The sequence below is a fragment of the Cariama cristata genome, unplaced genomic scaffold (genome assembly GCF_000690535.1).
Source record: "Cariama cristata isolate BGI_N322 unplaced genomic scaffold, ASM69053v1 scaffold33147, whole genome shotgun sequence".
Taxonomy (NCBI): Eukaryota; Metazoa; Chordata; class Aves; order Cariamiformes; family Cariamidae; genus Cariama; species Cariama cristata.
The window spans coordinates 440-26556 of record NW_009628951.1 but is presented as its reverse complement, the minus strand read 5'-3'; the positions used below and the strand labels follow the sequence as shown (position 1 = coordinate 26556).

The 26117-nt window shown below is 44.6% G+C and overlaps 1 protein-coding gene across 1 annotated transcript in view; it reads left to right on the top strand.

Moving 5' to 3' along the window:
• The window catches only part of ATF6 (activating transcription factor 6), a 76944-nt gene extending 51420 nt beyond the window's left edge, over positions 1-25524 (top strand). The window contains exons 13-14 of the mRNA XM_009704995.1: positions 7649-7733; positions 25316-25524. Coding sequence (XP_009703297.1) covers positions 7649-7733; positions 25316-25524 — 294 coding nt within the window. The remainder of the gene's footprint in view (positions 1-7648; positions 7734-25315) is intronic.
• The last annotated feature ends 593 nt before the right edge of the window (positions 25525-26117 follow it).

The window sequence follows — 26117 nt, the reverse complement described above, 5'->3', positions numbered from 1 at the left end:
TGTGGTGTATCCTCAGGACACCATACGGTTGTCATCACCCAACCAAATCAATAGTGGAATTACACAGCCATTTCCTCTACAAATTTGTAAACTTTCATACACGTCCTCTTCGAACTGACAGAGGAAGCCAGAAACAGATATGCCAAGACCTGATTCTCATTTACACCATGATCTGTGCTGCATGCTTTGCAGTGTCAGGAACTGCTGGGGTAAATGAGAATCAGCCCCTAGGCCGTGAGTGCATTGCAGTAAGTTCTCTGCCCTGGAGAACAGCCTCCTTTTGTGTCCAGAGGCTGCTCAAGTTCAGCCCTGGCTGTCCTGAGAATGAAGTTCCAGCTTCACAGGTACCGTGTTTCCCGGTGAGGAGTTGCATGCCAAAGGCTGCGATGCTGCTCAGTGCAGGTTTGGTGGCCTGTGTAGGAGATCAGGACAGAAACATCACATCTCTGGCAGCAGCCGGACAGCCTGAAGCAATTGTTTTGAAATTTTCAAAAAGTGTGAAATCTGTGGTTTATGAAAGAAAAACTGGCTCATTGGCTCTGTCAGTCCAGGGTTTTAAAAAGTCCAGCTCCTCAGAAGACCTGTACAGTGCAGTCTCTGAAGTTGCATGTAGCTTTTTGGACCTGTGAAAGCATGTTTTTTGTTTCACACTCTTTGTATGGCCAAAAGCATACTTCTAAAGAAAGTCCAGTGTCATCCCATTGACCTGAACTCCCTGAAGATGTTCAGAAAAAATAGGTTGAAAGACAATATGTGGATTGGATGCACAACTTTTTATGGTCAAAAGACCCACTTACTTTCTATCTGCTTCATCTTGAGATGACTAGATATGGTCAGGTAGTTAATAGATAAGCTTTTCAGCTGTCAGGATGTGTTGAGCACTACTGAAAGTAGTGCCATTAAAGAAAAATGGTACCCCTGGCAGCTTTGGGAAGCTGCCAGCACTTCGGTGGTATGTGGGAAGCTCCTCCGTCTGTATTGGCAGTGGTTGTAATGTGGTCCTAGAATCACAGCGTGAAGATTCAGGCTGGAAGAGATTGAGGCACAATTCCCTGGGAGACCTCTTAGTCATAAACAGAGATGAGAAAAAGCCCAGCTGCAGTGTTTGTTTACTGTAAGGAGTCTTCTGAAGCTGCCTGGACAGAGTACCCTTTGGCATGCCGCGGCGCCTGGCTCTGTTTGCCCCCTCTGCTCTGGCAACTGTCTTTGTTGCAATATTCTAGCATGTAACTGGTCTCCAAGGCAATGGTAAAGATCAAATCTCATCAAGGCATATTACGAGAACAGCACATTAAGGTTTTCCTTTGGTATTTTAATCCAGTCTCCTTGGGGCTTTTATTCCTGTAAAGTAACAAATGTCACTTGTTTTCAAAAAGATTATCCTTAGTTCATCAGAGATGGATCTCTTAATGAAGAGTGGGGCTCATTCGGACATCTTGATGAAGGCTTTGTGAGAGGTGAGATAGAGCCTACCTTGCAGGAGTGGAGTCATGGCTCCCACACAGATCACCTCTACTTTGCAGGGTACATGCTCCAAACCCCTGGGAAGGGTCGGAGGCATGGCTTGCCCTTCAATATCGTGATGAACACCATTTACATGGGCAGATGTGCTAAATACACTGCAACAAAGCACATCTAAATCAAGTTACATTAATTATTTTCTAGTAGGTAATGCTTTGGCTCAAGACACTAGAAAAGACTTTTGAAAAATACTTACCTGTAGCTAAGCACAGCAGCTTAGAAGGTAAGAAAAATTTAGGGGAACTGATTTGACAGATAAGTAACCTGAGGGATAGGAGGAAAGACAGCTCATGCTGAGAGTGCAGAGCCTTGGCAGGTTTGGAAATCCTTTGTGTCCCGTGTCCTTCGGGTGTCTCAAATGCACACACATCTCTAAATGTTCCCCATAGCACTGGTAATGTTTTCCTCCATCACAGGCATGCTGCAGGGATTAATTCCTTCGTGTTTCTTTGAAACTCACAGAAACGGAGGAGGAGCTCTGCAGATTGCCTGAAGCGAGGTGGCATACGGCTCCCCAGGGACCTGTCTGTTGCTGGGTGCAGTGCTGCTGGTGGGACATGCATTGCAAAAGCCAAGACAAACAATATTGCCAGTTCTAATGATTTAAAAGCCAAGACTTTGGCTTATAAAATTATGATAATTTAAAAAAAAAAATCAAAAAGCCCCTTGACTAGCGTGTTTTCTGTCTGTTTAATGAAGCTTCCTGGTATGCAGTGATGATGTTTCCTTTATGTCCTTTAACTATGAAAGTTAGAAACAATTTTTTTTTTCTTTTTTAAAATGAAAGCTAAGATGCCTGTGAGTTTTCATGCATCTAGGTAGTGGGGACTTTGAGAACCAAACCACATGTCATGAGAGAGGCTGAAGCTGCAGCAACAGCCAGTTTTGGAATATTCTAGTGTGGTGGAACAGGATTTCCATTGCCAGTTGACTGGGGGGGTTAGAGATACATGAAGCTCCAAAGCTTAATCCCTGTTAGAGCCCTGACAGCACTGATCTTATGTAAGAAGCCTTAAAATCTTTATTGCCGTTCCATGTGTTGAGTCCAGAAGCAGATCAACAGGCACTGAATTAGCCAGCAGAGTAAAAAGAATCAGTAAGGAAATTTATTCTATAGGAGTGCCTAATTTCTAAGTGTTTACAGCTCTGGTTAATTATATTCTAATAGTATAGCGTCCTGAATGTTTTGTGGGGGCAAGGACTTAATAAATTGGTTAATAATCAGAAGTTTAACAAGTAATAGCTTCAGACTTTATCCCCCGGAAAAAATATGTTTCTGTATCCTAGTTTATTAAATTAAGGTAATGCATTTGTGGCTGGATTTTTAGTATCTATATTTTTATCTATCTGTCCATCTCATCTGGCTTCAATATCACTGAACTGCAGAGATGATCAAAAGCAAAATGAGAATGCTGAATCTGGGGTCTCGTTTGAAATACTGTCTTTCCAGGCTGATATTTTTCCAGTCATTCTGCCAGCAGTCTCAGGTCTGCATCGTCTATTTAAATTGTCATCTCATCTAAGTGCAAATCTTGGCCCAAGCCAAGACCAGCTGTTGTTGGGTAATAGTTGTGATTTATTCTGCCTGTAGTTCACGTTCATGCTTGTGGGCCAGATGCTGACTTGCAAGATTTGCTTTTATTCATTTTCAGTTTTAGATCATGTGTTAATATCACAAGCAGCATTTTAATTTTAGATTTCTTTGTCTAGTGTTTAAAATTAGGGATGAGTAATAGCATTACACACCCCTCTGGGGTGCAATTCAGCATACTGCAGGACAGGACAGGAGAAAATATTTTACGTTTTAGAAATGCATTCAAACAATGTTTCTAAATGTCTATTTTCTTCCTAATCACTAATCCATACACTCATTTATGTTGTATATAAATAATTAGGTATTGCTTTCAAATAAAAATTGTGGACTATTTGAAGATTTGGGCTCAAGAATGTTGTGGGTAGCTAAACCGTAGGCAAAATATTTATGATACTCTGCAGCATACCTGCTGCTACCTTTGCCTTCAATGGAGAATGAGGGTAGTTATGAAACTTTGCAAGTTAGGACTAATTGTCAGAGAGACACTCCTGCATATAAAAGAAACGATTACTAGGGAGATGGATAAATTTCCCTAGTTCCAGATTTTAAAAAAATCTGTAGTAGAGATGGGCAGTATCCAACTTCCAGACAATCTGTGCATCTTGCACATTAGCTCCTGGTAGCAGTTTGGACTTAAAACTGACTGGCTTTTTGTATGTCTGTCTTCTCCAAAGTTGGTGTTGAAACACTGAGGAGTTGTGCAGCAACTCCAAAGAACATTTGGATACACAAATGCGAGTGGAAATGACTTCATTGTCTCACTATCTGCTGTGGGAGCAGAAGGCTCTGGGTCTTCCCTCCCACACTGTTCAAAATGCTCTAGTAACACAGAGGAGTAGCAAGTGAATTGATACATGACCGTACCACTTTGCTGTGTAGTTTTAGGAGACATTTCGGAGTCTGGAAACTAATGGGAAGTTAATTTTAATGTTTTGAGTAGCAGAGCAGCTTCATTGAAAATGGTTCCCTAGGCTCCTTGTTTCAGATCCAGTGAGTTGATCTGTTCAAGTTGCATGTGGAGGGATTGCTAGTAACAGTGCATGGATAATAGATACCAGAGTTTTTATCTTATCTTATCTTATCTTCTGTCTCTAACAGGATTTTGTGTGGCGGAGCAGGATGTGTTGGGCCTGCCCTGATTTGTGTAAAGTTCACTTCACTAGGTTAGACTGGATTATAATATTGGCATTTTATGTATCTGTCCTACTTCTTATATTCCTTTGGTTTTGAATGTCTGTAATTGTGGTCTAGAAAACAATGCTCCTTTTGTTTCCCTGAGGCAGGGAAAGAAGACTGTCTGGGTGGGATTCATTTGATACAGATTCAGGTGTTTGGACATTGGTTGACCAGTCTGAGCTAGACCTCATTCTCGTGAGGGTCACTGGAGAGCAGCAGACTTCTCTGGAGCTCCTGTCATCTCCAATGCTATCTTAGTGTAGAGCTAAATACCTGCTGGAGTTGCCCTCTTCAATTGACTGATCTAGCAGATCTAACAGAAAATTACTTGGTGCTTTAGTTTTAAGCCAAAATTATGAGGAAGAAGAGCTGCTTCTTTGCAGCTCTTGAAACATCATTCACTGAAGTCTAAAATCGGTTGAGATTAAATCTCTCTTGATATTTTAAAAAAAAATGCTTCTACATGAGGCAGAACTAAGAAAAGTGAATTTTGTATCTCATTTTCAATGCGAGGTTTAGAGTAAAGTATTGTTTTCCAGCAAATCAGTTTGATGGAACCTATACATGCCCACCAGTATTAGCACATAGTTTGGCTGCGTTGTAGTCATGGAAGTACAATTTGTTAACTGCAGAGTCAGTCTGAGCTAAGTCGTTGAATTTAACCATGATGGAGGAGATGCAGAGCTTGTAAAGGCCATGTCTGAGGTGTTTGCACTGCCTTTGTACTTAACCGTAGGACTCTTAAGAGAAGTTGGTACTGCCAGTGTCTGTCCTGTGAACTGCAAAAAGAGAATCATAGGATCATCAGAAAACCTCTGGTGGTAGCTAGCCCAACTTTCTCCTTGAAGCAGAACTGTTGCCAACAGTAGATAAGGGCAGCCATGGCTTTGTATAGCTGGGTCTTGGAAACCTCCAAGATCCCCTAGCTCTCTGCTGACCTGTTCCAGGATTGTACCACACTCTGGCTGAAAAACTGTTTCTGAATGTCCAACCTGAACCTCCCGTGGTGCAGCCAAGAAACGTGATGATACAGGAGGTACCTGAGGAATTTTCATTCTTTTGTTGCTATCCAGAAATTGGGCATTTCTGTTATGACACTGCTGTTTATTTCCATAGAGGCACTCCAATTGTAAAGTCTTTGTGATAGTTGTTAATACAATTTATACATACGGTAAATAAACGTGCCATTATAAGCAAAACTAAGCTGGCATCAATTAATGTGCCAATCTTCAGATAAGTTAGCAAAAAATAGTAGTTACTTGTAATAATTCATAGGTGATCATCTATGCAGTACTTGTGTTTTGCTAGGTAATGATGTTGTGGACTGTCAGAAGCATTGAAAAAGAGAAAAACCAGGATAAGCATTTTTTAAGTGATGTTAAAAATAGTCAAATCATGACAAGGGCCTTGTTACAAAATGTAGTTTTAATGGATGTCTTATCTTTGGCCTGTTCCCTTGGGAACACTGAATTTCAAAAACAGTTTTTCTGCACAGTTCATTGTCTTACTGAGTGTTGTCTTAATCTCAGTGGTTCAAAAACGAAATGGGAATTACATATGTAGTCTGAGAATTATACCAGAGTGGTTTTATAATTTTGGTACCAAGATGTTTTTAATTACAGTCATTTCTTGAAGTAATGTTTTCTTCTCATGGTCAGTCATTTGGTTTTTGGGGGGATTTTTTGGTCAGAAAAAAGAAGAGTGATATTTCTGCAATGTATCTACAGAATATCTTGATATATTTAACACCTAACTTTGTGCGTAATTCAGTCCCCTGAATCTTGAACATAACAATGTAGCGTTTAGATATTGAAATGGGGAAAACACAGTTACCCTGACATTAAGAAGTTAACAACTGTGTCCTGAAGGAAATTTAATTCAGTCTGCCAAAAAGATAACCGTGGTCAAAAGCATGAGATGTTTGTGTGCCTATCCTTGCCCTTAAGCAGGGAGCAGAAAAGCTGCATGTAAAGTTTCTGAGTGCTGGGTTTGTAAAAATATAGTGGGAGTTTTACAAATGAGAAAGCATGAAATGAGATGAGAGCATCAGATTTGCTTCCACTTTTTAATCATGTGAGATAGATGCTGGCTCTTGAAAAGTGAAGGGCAAATGTTTGGACTTGGCTTTAGGACAACTGCAAAAACCTCTTGATGAGTTGGTCTCCACACGTTTGACATGGTGGCACCCACCAGCTCTTGTTCTTCTCAGAGACACTGGGAGTGAATTTGGCATTGCTGGGATTGGGAGAGAGGCAAACACAGGGCCTGGGAAAATAAACCTTTCCCTTAATTCTTTGGGACCTGGAAAAGATACTTAGTGATTGACTGGTTTTTGTTTCACTTAGAGCCTGAGTTAGAAATTTTAAGTCAATTTGTCAATTATATAAACACAGTCTTTTGTTCCTAATTACTAAGAGACTGCAGATATGCTTCCCTCACAGTGCTCACTGCATACGGAGATGGTGCAGTGAGGCAACCTTCCATCAGGGAAGCTAAGCTTTGAAAGGCATGGGAAGCTTCACTCGTCCATAGTTGTCTTTCTTTGGTCCGTCTAGATCAGCATAGCACAATAATACGGGAGATGCCTGGACTGGCACTTTATGTTCTGTTATTTCCGTTGAGAAGGGAAGAACCATATTTTCCCAGGCTGCAAGTTGAGCAATTTGAATTCAGCAACAGCAAAAAAAAAAGGAAAAAAAGGCTGCAGGTCAGGTCCATATCTAGGGCATCTCCTGCAGATGGAGCTTCCACTGCTAAAACCCAGGGTAGTTAGTTTGAACACTGCTGTCTTACAGCAGCACCCAGCCACCTCACAGTTGAGATAAGCTACTAAAGGACAGTTTTGCCATCAAAACCTGGTAGGTTTTGTCAGCAGAGCTCATATTTCGTACCGCATCACAACCCAGACTGGTACAGTCCTACTGCACGAGGCATGTGGTGTAGAGGTTGTCATAGATAGAGCAAGATGACATTTATGTATAAAGCAAAGAGTACTGCAAGTAAAGGCTCCAGTTCAGCAAAGCCTTTAACCACATGTTTAAATATCATTGGAAGTCAAGTGAAATTACTTTAATCATATACGTAAGTACTCTGTTGAATGAGGGCTCAATAGTAGTTTCCATCTCTTTCCATATGATCAAGGCTTTTTCATATTCTGCTGCACGCGATAGGGATTTCTTCTCGGTTGCACAGCATGAGCAATTGATGTGACTTTTGGAAGACTCCTTCAACAATTTGAATTTGCTAAGCTGTCATAAATAGTTTTATGTGGAATGCCTGTAAGACAGAATGGAAAGGAATTTACCCAGCTCTGTACTTCCAGGGTAGATTTAACACATCTTTTCCCCTGTTTTTCAGGACCACCTGTTATTGCCAGCCACTACACATAACAAGACCAGAAGACCAAAGATGTCTATAGTGTTGCCAGCTGTAAACATCAATGGTAAGTCCAAAACAAGAAAGAGAACGATAGGAGAATAATACAAAGAGATGTGCCTGACTTGTACATGGAAACCAAACTTAGACCAAATGTCTGTCATTTTAGCTTTGAAAAACAAGTCAGGCTGGTCATTACTGGGCCTTAGTTACCAGAGTCCTCACTGGAGCTAGGGTGCTGGCAAATCACCAGTGCCTGGTTGCCGAGACTGTAATGAGAGGCTGCGTGACTTGGCCAGCAGTTCTGTGGTATCTCATTCTAGCTCCTTCAAGGAGAGGGGTGGTGCTATCCAGTCCCGGTGATTTATACACAGCTGGTTAAGGGTTACTTGAATGTGGTCCAGCTTCTCTAACTTGGTGGCTACAAAGATCCCATCGAGTGTGGAGACTGTCCTCATTCTCTCATTTGGGTTCCTCCTACGCCTGCTTAGCAGGGCAAATTCCTTGGCCTTACTGGTTTGTTAGGATGCTGTCTGCCTTCCATCGGCTTCCTCAGCTGTTTACCACTCTGTTATACAACACTCAGTGTGAGTGGGACCTCTCAGCAGTGCATGGTCAGGATTAATAATAATCATGTTACAGTGCTGCAGGACAGCAGAGAAAACAGCTTCGCACTAGGGGCACAGGCTTATTAACAAACAGAAATGTTCTTGACCTGCATTTTAGTCCCATATGAGAGACAGGACATGAACTGTATAAATATATCATTAATTCATATGGGGAGGAATTGCCAAGTTAGGACATGTTTGGGGCACAGGGTCACTGTCACAGTCATCAAACTCATCATGAACCCTGTAACAGTATAAACTTTACTTTCTGAATATCTGTGCACTTAATGCTTTTTTAAAACTTACGTGTTTTACAGTACGAATGAATCATAAACCCAAATGTTTTTGTTAAATTCAAGCATGCCAAAAACATTATCTGATGATGCAAATTTCCATAAACTAAGAAAAAAAAAAAAGTCAGTTCAGGCTTTAAATGTTTTGATAATTACATTTTCCCGTGCAGTACAGTAGGTTGAGTGTGATAATCTATAACCAGCTATCTTAGCTGAATTTTTATTAGATATATCAGAATTATTTTTAGCATTTATCTGCCTGAAACTCCCTTTTCATGTCCATTACAAAAATCCTTTCCTGGCTGAGCTGAATTATCATGTGCAAATGAGCACTTTATCACTTGAGGAACAAGTATACAAAGTACTTCTTCTTAACATGTTGCTGAGTCTTGTTTTGCTTGAAATAACTGTTCAATTGTTGGAGTAAATATAATTTGGAAAATACACATCAGAATCCAGTGACATCTTATCCTTCATTAATAACGAAACATTGTGAAATTATAGTTAGTTGAGTTCTTTGGGATTTTTCTACAGAACATCAGCATAATCCAGGAAATAAAAAAACATCCAGGGATTTGGGCAGAGATGTTGAAACAGATGAGACACAGGGATAGCATTAAGTAAACAATGGCATCAAACACTGCTTCCTCTGTGACACTCAGCCAGGTATTAGGAAAAAAAATTACAAGATACACAAGAGCCAGTAGGTGACTTGGCTTGATTTTTAATTTGATTATTAGTAGATGACCTGGAGGAGATGATTCCCTAAAAAATTCTGCCTGGAGAAGAACCCATTTCTCTCCTTTGAGAACATTGCTTCTCCACCCTATTCTGCCTCCGTGGGGACTGAGCATGTCCTGAACAAGCATCTGGAAGCTAGCTGACAACAAAGCTTTCCTCCCAGCTGTCTGCTGTTCTTTTAAGCCCACCTTAATTCTTTGTCCACCTGCAGAGAGTTGGCTGCTAGAAGAGGACGGGTCTCCCTGGGAGGAATTGGCAAAACTTTCAGTGAAAGAACTTGTCCCCTCCTGCCTTTTCTCGTGCCTCAGCCAGATTTCTGTGGAAGAAGGAAACCTTTTCCACTGCCGCTTACTTGCCCTTCCTTTTTGGTGCCACAGCCCTGGCAGAGGAGATGAAGGAAATCCAAGTGAACTGGCCTTTGCTTTGAAACATTTTCAGAACTTCATCACTTACTTTCTTCTACAGGATCTTTATTGTCTGTGTACTAAAGTTTACCCATGACACTGTTTCCAAATGTGAAACAGCTTTGAGTTCAGCTGAGAACCCTTTGACCTGCTTGGACAGTCTTTTCCCAGCAGGACTGTCATCCTTTTCTGATCGCAGTTTGATTACTTGAGTGCGTTCTGAGCTTTGCTAGAGACTGGCTTTTGCTGACTTGAGCCGTTCCCACCACCGGCTGTAGGGACAGAGAACAGGTACGGACAAAGATTAGGAAGTAAAATGAGTTGTCAGTTGCTGTCCTGTATGTCTCAGTATGGAGGTTAATGACATGGTTCTGCGTGATTGGTCTGGCAGTTTTCACCAGTGTACAAAGCAGAATCATGTTTGCAGTTTGAAGAGTTTTTCTTGGAGGGAAGAGTTGGGGTAAGTCTGGCCAGTGGCAGTCCTAGTGCTTTGCAGCTAATGGCAAATCTCAACAGAAAATTTTATAGTAGATGGGTGCGCACGTGTGCATTCAGTAAGATGGAAGTTTAAGAGAACATATTGGACAAAGCAATAACAGTACGTTATTAATTTTCAAGATGAAAACTCGATGAAAACTATTCAGTTGTTGTATGTTGGATAAGAGTAAAAACAGCCATTACCTTGTAACTTTCTCCTATGTGCTCCTTCTCCTGGTCAGCCTGAATGGCCCATGCTCCTCTGCGAGCATGAGGGTAAGCCAGCAAAATCCCCACTGAGGGCTTCTGTCCAGGTAGACAGAAATATGTTTAAATATTTTAATATGTTAACATATGTTAGGTATGTTTAAGTGTTAATTTTTTTTTTTAAGTATAGTAATTTGTCACACATTGGTACATGTTAATCCTCCCCCTCTTACCCTCTTTTCCTTCTTCCCCACCCTGTTCCAGGTCCCTTTCTAAGCTTGCTGGTCCCCCTCCCACCACCACCCCCAGTTCACAGCTGGTACTTGCTGTCAGCTCCTCCATTTCTGCCTCCCCAGATGCTCTCTCAGCCCTTTCCCCTTCTCCTATTTCCCTGCTGGCTGTCCCTCAGTACAGCTCTCCCCATGGCCCCTGCAGCCAGCCATGCCCGTGTTTTGACCTGCCTCTGCCCAACAACAAAGCCCCAGCATTTGTAGACACAAGTGATACTCACAGAAAATCTGCCTGATGGTACCTAAGGACCTTAGGTTGGTAAGCCTGGAGCGGAAAAAGGCACAACTGGGTAGTTCTAGTCCCGCTGTGCGTGGTTTTGGGGGCACCATTGGTGTGCCTTTATGGAGAAGTTACTCCAAGAAGAAATATCTTGCAGTTTCTCATGGGAATGAAAGCCAACTGCAATTTACAGTTAAACTCTGGCTTTTGTTTTTAAGCAATTCATGTTTGTTATGCTGGATTGCAGCTATTATTCTAGAAATCTAACTATGCACTTGAGACCAGTTAAGTCTCCAGTAGATTTCATTCCTAAATTTGCTTTTATTGTAATTCAGAGTCTTGTTGGCTCATTACACCAATTCCAAATTGACATATAGGCAGTGCCTTTCTTGAAGTTTAAATGAAAACATCTGCCATTAGCCTTCTATTTACTTAACTGCTGTAAAAAATGCAGTGGGTTATAACATCGATCTTTGGATCAAAATAATCTATAGAGTACAGCATAGCTAAGCTACTCTTCCTACCCCAAGCACAAGCCTTTTGTCTCTGCAGGACGCCTGCAGCTTTGCAGCGCAGCACACACCACCAGTAGTCCTCTCCTTGCAGCACACACAAGTGAGAACATATGTGCAGTCATTCAGTGTCGGAGATAGCATTTAACGTTTAGCCCAAAAAGCCACTTTCATTAATGCATTTCTCCCTAGGATTAGGTTAGGTAATCTCACAGCTTGCACTTCCTCTTGGTTGGAGGAGCTGTAAACGTCTGTGCAGGTGTGTACTCACCGTGAGTACTGGTGGCCTTAGCAGCAGCACAAAGACCAAAAAGGCCTTTTTTCTTCTTAGGATCCCTGTGCAAAACGGTTCCTTTTATGTGACAGTCCTTCCGTCATTTGCCCTCTCTAAATTGAGGGTTGGTCACTGCACTCTCAGCCAAACAAAAGTGAGAGACCTGATGCGAAAGCCCCTGGTGAGATTGAAGGCTCATTTTCTGGGAATTGGCAGCCATGACAGAGAGAGTTTTGAATCTTTTCACAAATGTTCTGGATAGGTCCTTAGTCTAATGCCACACAATGGGACATGTCTTCAGTCTGCCTTTGAGGTAACTGTTTGTGTGCCTGACCCTCTGTAACCTGTATGTTCCTGAGTTCTTAAGGAGCCCTGTTCTCTAAAGAGTTGCTTTTTGTCATGAAACACAACAGCAAAATAGTCTCCTAAAGGCAGAAATTTACTGTGAAGTTTATGGTGAGTTTTGCAAAGTCCATGTGCTCTGTTGTGTTGGCCAGCTTCTGATCGTGATCACTTCTCTCAGCCTTCCTTCCTAGCCTCCCTCACCATGCTAATGTAACAGACTTCAAAAGTGCTCTGAAATAATACATGTTCTAATTTAAAAAGTCAATAAGAGATCTAGTGGTAAAGCTTTTTGATCAAAACTGGAGCGATTTCTGCAGCGACATCAAGCAGCATGATTATTTGCATGCGGCTTCAAAGAACTTTCTTTCAACTGACAGCCATGTGCAAGCCACTCACAGATGTCCAAGGCTGGTAGCAAACTCTCTATGAAAAATCCATAAGGCAAACAGAACCCACACAGGCTGAGAAGGAAAATAAAAACAAAAGCTCTTTGGGAAGTGACAATGTTCTGTAAGTTCCCATGTCTTGGGGCTGAATAAATAAAGTCTCCAACTTCCTCTGCCTTTCAGGGTCAAGCAAACAGAAGATGCCATTTCTGTCTTTCAGAGCAAGATGCAGAATCCCCCGTCAGTCGTTGAATGAGGAAGATCTAAAACAATACATACCACGTAAGGGCAGCTGACTTCCCTGAAGGTTGCTGCTTAACATTTTGAGTAGCCTTCTCTCTCACTTTGAATAGCTTCAGGTTGATTTCCAGGAAGCTAACGGCCCCAGCTATCTCTAGCTGTTGTTGGTTCATTCTTCTCATCGTGCTTAGAGGCCAAGTCTTAGTCCCTGTGGCTCCCTCTCACAGCTGCTGTCCATGGCCTCAGACTGAGAAACTCATGCCACTCTTGTAGGTACAGAGAACACATCTCTTGGCTACACAAGCATGATCTGTAGAGATACTTCCCTTACTGTTTCTGCTTTCATATCTGGATTTAGCAGAAAGTGCTGAGAACTCAGCACAGCCTTACAAGCTATGGTGTATGAGCAGAACGGTCTGGAAGTTGTGTAAGTAGGATTACAGCCTATCTGTGAGATGAAAGAAGGGTGGCTGCTAAGGTTTTTTAGGAAGCTCACTGAGAATGCTTCAAAGCATCAAGACCTCTAAACCAAGATGTAGGAAAATATATCGGAGAATGTCTCCGTGCTGTAAGTCTACAGTCCACTTTGAAAATGCCACCCTTCTGCTTCTTGAGCTGCCAGTTGAGGAATAAAAGTAGTTTGGTGAAGCCTGACCAAGGAAAAAATCAAAGCCATGGTTAGCTCTTGGTTAGATCTTACTGCAACAGACTGGACTGAGAAACGGGGAGAGTTTACTATCTGCTGTGTACAGTCATGGACAAGAAGCATGTCAAGTTACTGTGGTTCTGCTGTAATTAGGATGATTTGCTAATGTCACAGGTGTACATCAGCTCTTGTGCTTATGTGAAGCTGTGCTGTAGAAGTCAGGAGTGAAATCATGGCAGAACATTTTTTATCAAGGAATTTTAATGACAGATTTTAGTCATATTATAAAGATGCTGCTATTCTCAGTCCTGTTCTCTTTTCAAAGTGATGTAAGAGCGCAGTTTATCAAAACAGAATCCCACCCCCAAACTTTTGAACATCAGAATTGAGCATTTCCTAGGTTCAACTGTAAATACAAGTCTTCAACAGATTTTGTTGTCTTTGAGAGACTGCTCTCCCCAACTGTTGTCTGTTAATATATGTTGTCTTTGACAGGAAGGAAAAGCTTAAATTATTCAAAAAAGTATGAAAGAAATCATTCAAGGATCTGTGTACAAAAGTAGTGGAATCTGTGTCACTTGAGTTCATGTTTATTTAGTTAGACGGGAAACGATCAAGAAATGAAATCATAAAGGCTTATTCCCCAATGGCTTTTCATAACAAGCTGTTTACCTAAACTGCTAAACGAGTAACCTATTTTTATGTATTCAAAAGAACAGGAAGATGATTTCAGAGGATCTTCTGTGCCTTTTTGCCTCTTCGTTAATATGAAAAAGAATCTCTCTCGTGTTTTGTGTGATAGAGCAGGCCAAGCCCCAGTGTGACTGGTCTGCCCTGTATAGACAGGATAAATGTTACAGATGGCATTTTCTTGGGAACATGCTGTTCATGAAGGGGCTAGAGAATGAGTCATAAACTAATTGGACTTCATACTTAGTATTTCCAATGCCAGTGTTGAGTTATTACACCAGATTGTTTTTTCCATATAAAAGACACACTTCTATAAAATCCACAAAGTAGAAGAAAAAAGAAACCCATGACATTAGATGCCAGTATGGAGTTGCAGAAGGAGCCAAATTCGGTTTAGAACTGAACGGGTATGTGTCTCGCTGCAGGGACCCCATCTTCTAGATGCTTGTTGACGCTGGATGCTGATACTGCCGTGTAGGTATGCTCTCCCTCCAAGCTTCCCAGAGAACACTGTGCTGAGAGCTGTGCCGCAAAGCAAAGAGAAAATGTTCATCCCTGTCTGTGAGATGACCGTCGCCATCTCGGCTACATTGAACTGTGTTTGTGCAGCACATCATAATTCTAGCCTGGAGCCAAGCTGATCTGCCTTAATACATTTTCAAATGTTGTAAATTCAAGATTACATAATTCCTCTTAGTGTTAAATGATAGGTGGCAAACAGAGTTTTGTTTGTGATACACAGGCCAACTCTAGTGGCTCTTTCTTTCTGCAGTGATCTGAAACATAATTATCTGTAATGAGCTCACCCTGTAAAAACATAAAAAACTGCAACAGAGCTGGTAGAGGAGGTTCACATTTATGAGTTCTGTCTTGAGAACATCACTGGAGTAAACCTAGAGATTAGTACAAACACAGCAGTCCAAGACGGTCTTTTTCAGTGTTTGGATTGCAGTCTCTAAGGAGACTGCCGCCAGCAGGGCAAGGAGGCTTTTGCCACCTTCTCATATCCCAGGTCTGTCCTCCACTCCGCAGCGTTCCTCGGCCTCTTCATACAGTCCACATTACCTTCTGCTTCCTGGGCGTCCTCTGGGCTTGGTCCTTTGTAGCAGGGTTGCTGTAGGAAAGCATTTGAAAAATACACTCTGAGCATCTGAAAGGCATTTTTGGTCATCCACCCCTTCATTGTAAATCATGGACCTCCACCCTGTCTTATCCTGTAGTAACCCCTGATGAAGAGACCGTGGCATATCCCTGTACAGCACAAATGCCTTCTGGGTGGAGGTGGGTGAAGAAATGGTTGCCAGCCCAAGCTGCCCCTCACTACGAGAAAGAAGGCACCTCTGTTTCAGAGCAGGACTTACACATTAAGGCTGTAAATCTCCTGTTGCTGTAGCTGAGAGCCAGAAATCTTTGAAACGGACATCTCACTTTTATTAGCATGCCACATTCGGATAGACACTCTGCAGCATATGTGTATGATTTTTTTTAATTAGCTGGCAAATGCATTGAATTAGAGAAGCTCATGTGGAGGGAAGCGCTTGCCCCACACAGACAGAAGCTTCACAGAGATGGTGTTAAAAATACTCCTCTACGAGCAAGAGTTGATCACAGTATCTAAATAAATGAGGTAATTTTATGTATCCAAGTGAGACAGGTGGAAAATTCAGCTCACTCTTTGGATACCATCCAACCTATAAAGACATTTCAACTGTAAGTGAATACAGACTCTCACCAGCTTTCACTCTTAAATCAGTGAGACACTTTAACACTAGGATACAAATGATATTGGGTGATAGAGAAGGTCCATGTCAATGCAAAAGTGATGCTTCCTCTTGAAAAAAAAAATGAAATCAAATCGTTAAATCAATTTCATCAGTAAGTGCCTACAAATTGAACTGGTGAAGTACATCCTACAGTTCAAAGGTAGGGGTTAAATAAGAATAGGAAAAGATACTAAAAGAAAAACCAATAGGGTAAAATGCTGGCAAATGTTATGGAGATGGAGTAAAGATTAAAAACTCGCTGCAAAAGTCTAAAAGGACCCTAAAAAGTCCAGCAGGCCTAAGTAACACATTAAAGTCGATTCATAGAAGTAAGAAGATATCTTTGAAACAATAGATATTGTAGCCAAATGAGGGAACAGAAAAAAGAGGACAATTTCTGGCAGACTAAATGTCAAACCATAAGAAGTCAAGCCAGAAAAAGATATTGAGGAACAGCATGCCTGAGGCATAAAAAAATAATGAAAACATTTTTCAGAGGAAGCCTGCCAGGGAATCTCTAGTGCCTGTAGAGGACCAAGGTGTAAAAGAGCACTTAAAGTTGAAGTCAGCACTGTTGAAGGAAAGAGCAAAAAGTTCTTGTGCTGGTGTTAACCATTGAGGCTATATAAATATCAGGAGAATAGCAAGTGGCAAATAAGGCAAAGTTTTTTAACATGGCCTCAGGAACCGTAAAAAATCAAGTCTCACTTTTGCACTAGCTGGCTGAATCTGTGAGAGTTGAGCACGCCCTGGTACGTATGATAGATTGGGAAGAAATAGCACAGCTTCTGCAGTGGAAAGTGCTGCCTTAGTGCTCCATTGGAGGCCTCAGAGGGATAGCGAGTGTGAGGATAAGGGTGGTCTCTTCGGCACAATAACATACCTGAGTGTTCAGAGAACTTGGAAAGAGGTAGATCTTCAGCGACTGCTAAAAGCAAGCAAGCTTTTGTGAGGCAAGGGGGAAGGCTCACTTCTGGATTAGTATCTCTCTAAAAGGTGTAAATAAAAGGTGGAAACAGATGGTCACATTTTGCAATGAAGGGAATGTTACCAGTAGAGTCCCACGCAGGTCTGTGCTGGGGAGATGCCCCTGCATCTCCAGGCACAGGCGGGAAGATCTTGGGAGGGAGTGATCAGGTGGAACTTGGTGTGGAAAAAATACAAAGGAATTTGCGTGGGAAAAATGTTCCTGACCAAACGCACAATGGCAAGTTCTAACGGAGCTGTTTCTGCTCAGAGGAGCCACTGCACATCCTTCCCTGAAGTGTTGGGTTAGCCGAGGAAGAAGAGCACTATAATTTATTAGAGAGGGAGTAGAAAACAAAACGTGAACCATCTTTACAGCCCTGCTGAGTCCTCATCTTCAATATTATACATTTTTTGGTTATAGATGTTTATAGATATATATAAAACAATGAAAGATGCAGGAAAAAAAGCAACATGAATGAGCATTAAGTGTAACAGCTTCCTTGCCACAGCGACTACTGAATTTGACAGTGATGGCTGAGGGAAGGGTTGTAACAGAACCTGAAGAATGATGTAGATAAGGTAGCTAGGAAGCAGTTATTTACTATTTCATGTATCACCAAAAGTACACACTTGCCCTGACTTTTGGTTGTGCTACTGGTCACTGTTAGAGGCAGAAGGACAGGTTGGATGGGACTTTGCTGCCAGGACTTTGTTCTCCTGCCTGTGCAGGACAGCGAGCAGTACTAATTCCTTAGGCAGTACCAAGGCTAGAAAAGGAGAGCGGCCAGTCTACCAGCATAGCGGGAAAAGGAGGACCTTGCTGGCATTTAAAACCGAAGGTAGCATAGGGCCAGAAAGGTTTTCCGGCTCTAACAGCATCTGTAGGATGCTAGGCCCGTGGTGGGGACCGAAGGGACCATGCCCATGCCGTGTCCCTCCCTGCTGCACTCAGAGGGAGCAGTCCCCTATGTGCTGTGCTGGGACAAACCCTCCAGCCCTTGTTCTTGAAAGAAGCCTCTACTGGAATGCCCTTCTAGACCACGCTCCTGTGTAGTTATTTGTCTTATAAGTGGGTATGCAGGCTGTGTGGGGAGTTTGTTTATAGTTTGTGCCTCTCAAGCAGGCATGTGACGGTTCTGCCTAACAGACTTGCTCTTTCTCCAGCCTCTTCCCTTCACTCCCAAGAGTTTCCTGTGCAGCAGAACTACTTTGCCCCTTGTCTGTGTTTTCTCTTCTTTTTTTTTTCCCTTGTCATTAGCATCGCCCCAGCTGGTTAGGTTTCAAATATAGCCATCCCGGAACAATGATACCCTCCCAATAACACGCATACGCACAGCCAGTGCTTTCAAAAATGGCTCGGTATTTCTGAGAAGTGTTCTACCTGAGGGAGCATTAAATGATGTGCCTGGAAGGGTCAACACTGTTGATTCTGATCTTCTCTTCTTGGGATGGCCATTGGCTCCCTCTCCAAAACTACAAGGGCAGTCACAGTAGATCCACACTGGGCGCTCTCCTCTGCAGCTTATGCTCCTTTGCTTAGAGCGAAGAGACTGTGCAGCATGAGAGAAGATTGGAAGAGGAGGTGGGAGATCAGGTGGGAAATGGTCCCTGGGAAGACCCAACTTTCCTTCCCTCTCCCCAAGACCTCCCAGTCTGGACCAAGTACTGCAAAGCACCATGTGGCGCAGATCTGCCACTGGCCCCATTGCCCACAGGCACTGGCCTTTTCCAAAGATCCCATAGCGTTGTAAGCTAAGGGCATGTTGTGTTCCTCATCCACAGCCAGTGCCGATATCTCCTGTGGCTCCATTATTTACTTAGGAGGCCACAGAGAGCTTGTTTGCTCCAGTTTTCTCGCTTACCCCTTGTGCCTGTATATTTATATATCTCCCCCCTTGGATACCCCCTGGCACCAATGCTCCAACAGCTTAGACATGGGGAGAGACCCTGTCTCCTTGCTGTCACCTCATGGCTCATTAAAATGACTTTGACTGTGTGGATCCGGTGTTTCTGACCCAGCAGCCTGGCTCGCTGTTTGAGAGGTGCTAGAAACCTGGAGAACTGAAATGGCCAGGATCTCACTTAAGCTGTGTCAGGGACCGAGGACAGCTGAGTCCACAGAGGTGAGACCATTGCAAGTGGTTTGTTTGGAAATAGTTCCAAGCGGGAATTCACTTTTAAAAAGAGAAGTTATTTGGGTCACAATATAACTTTTTCCCTTGCCTCAAATAATCCTAACAAGCAAATCTGTAAATGTTTTAGGAACCCTGCTGCGTTGTTGCAATGAGTGTATTTTTAGTCTGTGTAGCTGTTACAGTAACATTGCTTCGTTTATACACTTATTTGGTAGTGTATACCAACCCTTCAGACGGAAACATTGTCCAGATGTGCTGGGTAGGACAGTCAGGGCTGCTCACCAGAGATGAGATGGAAGATCACAGAAGTGACAGTGTGGAGAAAACCCCCTGACTGTTGTCTGGGGACAGCTGCAGCCCTTCAACAGACCAGCCCCAGAGCTGCGTGCAGCTGGTGCCCTCATCTTCTTCTGAAGCTTGCGCTTTCTGAACTCAGTGCTGCCCTAAACATAAGCTCTGTTTTGGGCCAGGGCAGGTTGCAGTATAAATTATTTGGGTAATTTGGTGCTAAATCATTCTTTAAACCAAACTTTAGCATCGTCAGCTTGGCACAGCTAGCACAAAGCAACCAGGTACTGGAACACATCTGGTGGCTCTTTGAAAGCTGCCTTGCTTCCTGCTGGTGTGATAGATGGGACCGCAGAAGGGGCTCCAAGTGTAGATGAACACCGACACAGACTGTCTTTGGGATCTGGTGTGGCAAAACAAACTTTCTTGTTAGAAGGAGATGTGGAGTGTATAAAGGGCGTGAGTAGCTGTTCAGCAAAGATGTTTTTAAAAGAGTTGCTGGCTTTGTATCACCTTATGCAGAGATAATTCCCTGACACCTACTTTGGCATCAACTAAACTAGTTCCATGGATAGCAAATTCACTCTATGTTGTTGTCCACAAGGAGGGGATGATCCTCTAGCCTTACTGACAAAGACAGGTAGTTAAAGTAAAGATGGGGCAAGTGATTTCCCATCCTGTATCTTACCAGAAGAAGTGAGGACATGTAGTCCAAATCTATGTGGCTGACACTAGCTTAAATATGTATTCAGTGAGCACAGTGGGAGTAGAGCCAGGCAGGTTCTGACCACTTTTACAAGTCATCTACTAAGAAACCAGCCAGTAGGTACATGGATTATCTACTGCAAAGGCAATTGGGGCCTTAGAAAAGAGTCTGGGGATTGGGGATGTCAAATCAGTGGCCCAGACCCTGAATTATACAGTATTGATATGACAGAACACTTTTGTGGGTAGTCCACTGTGGGACTGCCCAGAGTAAGGTAAAATTCATAGTTGATCTGGTACAACAAGGCTGTATCAACATACCTAAGACGTGAGCACACCTTTGGAAAGCTGCAAAGCTCTTCCATGGTGTTTGGTTACAGCCTTGAAACCCTTCAGCAAGGTCAGGTGGCTTTTCAGGGGAGCTCTGTTTCAGCCTCTCTGCAAACTGTGCAGTTTTCAAGACAAGCATTTTCCTACAGCAAAGCTTTTTGCAGAAGGTATATGTAAGTGGGAAAGGGTAAATTACCAGAATATAACGTGTTTCCGTCCTGTGACTACGTCCATAGGGCCAAACAGCCCACTGTTGTCTGTAGAATTTAAGTCTAGAGAGACAATTGACATCACCATTTGTTCTGACTTATTGCAGAACAGACACTAAGGTATTCATTGCCTGCCTCTCAGGCCCTCCGCCTTTCTCTGAGACAGCATCTCTTACAGAAGTAGATGTCTGATCTCAAAGATGGGCACTTGAACATTCAACTGATTGATACGTGTCAGTACTACTAAGAGGAGAAGGAGGACTTTGGTTTTATGGTCTTCCTAATAAGCGAATTTTGAAAATCTAGTGCTTCAAATATGAAGACAATCTTCCATCATTTTCGGTAATTTCTAACAGTAGTTGTTACCCTCAGCCTTATTTGCTAAATGTTTTTGGTTTGGACTGCAGACCAGCTTTCATCAGTTGGATCTTGCAACGTGTTTGTTTTTAAGAGGAGCTGCCATAAACCCTAGACAGCAGCACTGGGGAATTTTAGATTTCAGTTCCCTAGACCAAGCTCATGCCGGGAGTTTGGTACAGCCCATGCAAACCAGCGAGCCTCCTTGAGAAGTTGCAGTCAGAGAACAGCAATACTTGGCACAATTGCCTTTGCTGTTAATTTGAAATAGTCTATCATCTGAAGCATGGCTTTTAAACCTGTTAACAAATAATTAACTGCGGCACAGCCTTTTGGCCTCGGAAGGGTCGCCTCTTAAGCCTGAGGCTCTACTGGGTGAGAGGCTGTATGTTCTGAACTTCAAAGAGGAGCAATAAATCTATTTATAAATCCAGACACCTCTACAGGAGATCCATTCCTGTGTTTTCACTTATGTAATCCCGCAAAACATCAAGTCATAGGTAATTCAACACAATAAACTTTAGAAATAATTTGGTGTCAGTGTTGCTCTGGGCTATTAAGCAGCCCTGGGTAATGCACGTTGTCAGTGATGACCTTCCAGCCAGCAAGCGAGCAGCGGCAGCGGGCAGGAGCTTCGGGCTGTCAGTCCTGCCGTCAGAGGCACCCCTGCCTGCATTTCCCTCCCTGTGAGGTGTGATGGGTGCGTGCTGAGGCAGGGCAGTACGGGCTGACCTGAGCGTTGAGAGGAAGGACTGGTTACGTAGACTGACCCCTCCAGAGATCAGCCACGTGCAACTGGTGAGCTCAGCGCTCGTCGGGGCCTGTCTGGAAAACCCACCTTGTGCTCCACTGGTGTCTCCCAGATGTTGGTACTGCTGGACAGCCCCATGGAAGGAGAAGGAAAGAAAGCCTGATTGGGCTATTTTTAAAAGATCTGATGTGGGACTCACCAGGCACAACTGTTCTGTGGATGAGGTCAGAGCACGGGGTCGCATGGAGAATCCACAGCCCTGCTCCAGATATTGCCCACTTGCTGACAAGGAATTAGGAATAGCACAACTGAACATGTCGAGGTTCGTAGCCATTGGATTTAAAGTGACCATCAAGGAAACATGGCACAGTTCTCACTGTCGTCTGAGCTGTGGGCACTGGAGGTGTGCATCCCTACCCTGTGGCAAACATCAGCTCAAATCTCACTGTAAGGGCTTTGCCCAATTTGCACTGCTGTGTCTTTGTCATGAGCAAAGAGCAGATGGACAGTCGTCGCAGCTCAGTTGACCTATGTTGGCTTCTTTGTGGACCTGGGCTCTTGAATGATCGGCTGCAGTCTGCCCTAAGGGGCTGCAGTCATGAACAGACACCTGCAGCTCACAGAAAGGCAGGGCCAGAGGGACCACGAGCGACTGCCAGTGCCTGTGCCTGTGTGGAGCGAGGGTCAGGTACCCCGGGTCTTGTCTGCCAGGCGGTCATCCAGCCTTTCCTTAAAAACTGCCAGTCACCGTTATTCTCTGGTCTCTCGAGGCAGCTTCATCCAGGGCTTGTATTTCATTGTCGTTATAGACTTGGTCAAAGATAAATCTGTTTCTCTTGAAATCGAGCTGATAATTTCTATCCTATCATGCTGTTGGCTTATCCACAGCAATTCTCTGCAGTCCTCAAGCTTTTTCTGTATTGCTTCTGCCCAGCCCCATTTTGTACTCATGTTTTCCAGTTCTCCTGAGCATTGTCCTTTGCTCTGGCCTTGGTTGAAATGCATCCTGAAGATTTTGGACAGCTTCTCTCCTTTATCGAAACTGCAGTCTAATCCAATACTCCAAGGTGGTTGAACTCTCTCCAGTTCAGCATCTTCCAGAAATCCTACAAGTATGATCTCTATTCCTCATCCAGATCATGAAACAGTTTAATGGCATGGAGCTCAGGACAGAGCCATGTGGAATCGTTTTTGCAATGCCTGCCCCTTTGACAGTGAGCTAGTCTTTCCAAACATCGGATTGCGCCGACTGCATTCAGGTCACGTTTGCCTGTTGTTTTACTGAGAGCACCTTGTGGGCTTACGCAGAGCGTCAGCCCCTCCACTTTCTGGGCTGGGGTGGGCCGGGCAGGGCAGGGCTGTCCGATGGTGGCCAAGCATCCCAGGGCTGGCATGGCTTTCGGACTGCTCCTTTCCACACAGCTGGTCCAGGCGCCCAGCGGCATCACGAAGCAGTAACTGCTGTCTTTGTGGAAAATCCCACCTCCTCTCCTAAGTTAGTTTGATGCTAATGGTAATGAGAAAGGCTGCTAGAAATGTCTGTAGTGGGAATTGAGCCATTCCCGCTACTGTCCTGATCCCTGTGAGACAAGAGCCTTTGCAGAGACTCTCTGCAGCAGTTGTTCATCGACAATGCCTTCAACACAAAAGGGGAAAGAATCAGATACCCGTCTTTAAACCTGAGTGTCACTCCTGGGCTAATTCACAGACACAGGGCAGCATTCAGGCACTTTGTGGCTGTCTGAGTTGGGTGTGTGGGTGCGCTCCATGCCTGCTGGCCAGAGACTTCTTGTGAGCGTGATTCCTCCCAGCTATCTCAGCTGTGGTGGCCTCAGAAGACACAGCACCTCTTGCACAGGGTAGCAGAGCTGTGGCTTACTTAATGATGGTCCACTTAATCACAGAGAGAGCCTGTGTCAGCACTGGGAGAAGGGGGATCCCAGCTGACCGAGATGGGCTGATGTGGTTACCCTGCTCCCCGCTGCCACCGGCCCGGCGCGGCTCCCTGCCTCCCTGGGCTGCTCGCTGGCCTTGCCGTTCTGTGCCCTGCTGTGCGCTGCCAGGGAGCCTAATGATAGCCCGCAGGGTGGACTGCTGCGGGCAGACACGGGAAAGTCTTACTGCCTTACCGAGAGGTTTTCTTGGCCCTGGCCGCCTTCCCATCCCACCTCACCCACTTGTGGCTTTGGAGCACATTTTCTCACATAGCTGGGGTCCCATCAAGCTGTTGTCTGCAATGTGAGAGCTGAGGAGCTGTGTTTTCGGCTTGCTGTTTCACAGGGAACTGATTTGTTCCCATTTGCTGTCTCCAGGCTCTTTGTCCCCCACAGCTTCCCCTCGTGCCCCTCTGCTGCCCCATGCAGCCCCTGAGTCCTGAGCAGCACCACCACCCCCGCCCCCTCGGCCGTCTGGTCCTGAGCCTATCGGCTGGGAACCAAGAGCACATCCAAAGGGTGAGAGAAAGGGTGACCTGGAGGGATGGCCTCTAAAAGGGTCCCAGCTGGAGACAGCACCCGAAGCTATGGCAGGGCTTTGTCAGCAGAACCACGGCCGGGAGGGACGAGGTGCTTGTCAGGGTGTTTGGGTCAGCGGCACAGAGACATGCACAGCTGCTCCTGGCCTCGGTCACTCGGTGGCACGTATGGAGCTTTTTCCATTTCATTTCTGCAGGTGGGAGCTTTGATTTCCCTTGCAGGCTCTCAGCCCCCTTAGCAAGGGTTTGCTCTTGGTTTTCATTACTATACCAGACATACTTGATCTAATAGCTTCTACAGGTGCTGTGGGGTACGAGAGGGTCCGGCCACGGTTGTCAGCTGTCATCCAGAGTCAGAGTTAATCCAGGAAAACAGTAAAAATTAGTAATGTATATTGCATTCCTCCAATCCATACGCTTTCCATTAGGTGATCTTCCATCCTCCTTAGCGCAGAAAGAAAACCCTGCCGATGGCAGTCTTCTGACTCTGAAAGGCAAGGATTGGTCGTGCCTGGAAATCCGATCCGGGCTCTCACATTCCTGGACACACTGTCTATGTAGGGAATAGTCTCCCACCTTTAAATCCAGGCAGCAGATGCTCACCATGTGCACAGCCTCTGCCTGTAAGCCCAGGAGCTTCTGCAGCAGCAGACGTGCCCGGTGCGGGGCTGTGCCAGGGTGATCCAGCCCTGCATGCCCTTGCGCCAGGGTCCCGTGTGTTCACCGGGGTCTCACCATGTCCGGAGGTCTCTCAGGGTAATGGCCTTGTCCAATGCCACCACCACGTCATGCAAGTACAACAGCTGGGTCAGGATGGTAATGAGGCACAGTTAATTCTTTTGAGAGATTGCATTTTAACTTTATTAATAATCTGGTGAAACAATTCCTCTAGATCCTCAGTGTCAAGAGGGTTACAGTATTCTTAAACCAATAAAAAGAAGGTGAAACATTCCACTTGCTTAAATAAGCCCTATCTTCAATCACCCCTACACTTTAGTGGCTCAAGAACAACAATTTGGTAATAACTGCTATACAATGCAAACTCCATCAGTAATTATGTGCAGATGAGGGAGGGCAAAAGAAGACTTACATTAATTTCTAGGTGTGACTGCACATGCTAAATGTGGCCTGGGCCCTTTGAGGTGTCATGAGCAGGCTTGGGCTGCGCTTTGTGAGTGGAAGCTCCATGTGTGGAGCAGCAAAAAAAAAGGAAGGAGGTTCATTCCCTCCATCTCCTGCTCCAGACAAAAAAAGGTCCAGAAAGCTCTGCTTTTGGTGCTGTTGGGTCACTAGCTTGCAGGGATAACTAACTTTTTTCCTCCCCTTATTTTTGCAGAGAATGTGATCAACGGGCAGGACTATGAGGTGATGATGCAGATTGACTGCGAAGTGATGGACACCAGGATCCTCCACATCAAAAGTTCATCTGTCCCGCCATACCTCCGAGAGCAGCGCAGAAATCACACCCACACCTTCTACAGCGCATCTCCCTCCGTCCCGGAGACGCCCCACACCCTGAGGGCTATTGTCAAATCCCTGCAGTAGCTCCTGTGACGTCCTGGCACGGCCTGTGCACTCGGCATGCAGCAGGTCCTGCTGCCAGACTGAGTCCCTTTGCTGGCAGGTCCCTGGGGCTCCTGGCACATCGGCACAGCAAAGGCAGACCCCTGCTTAGCCCATTCCTGTGCCTGACCCTACCCAACGGCCACATCCTGCCCAGGGATTATACAGCTCAGCTGGCCCCTTGCCAGGATCAGACCTGGGGGACCCATGCAGCGAGCGATGCCTGGTGCCAAAGGTGCGAGTGAGGCACACTGCTGCAGTCCTGGCATCGGCATCAGCAGCTGGTGCCCAAGGTTGGCACAGGAGGGGACACGGACCGTGTTTGTTACTTACGCACTGTCAAAAATTGTGGGATTTGTTTTGGGTTTTTTTCTGGTTTGGGTTTGTTTTGGTTTTGTTGGTTTTTTTTTTGGTCCCTGTTAAACCACCTCCTGAGGTGGGATGCTGAGTGCTGGGGTCCTGGCCAGAGGCACCGCTGCAGAGGCCCATGCTTGAGCTCAGGCTTCCCTCCCTGCGGTGCACTCAGGGCAGCAGGAGAAAGCAGTGTCCAGCACCCAGCTGCGGGTGCAGGGGGA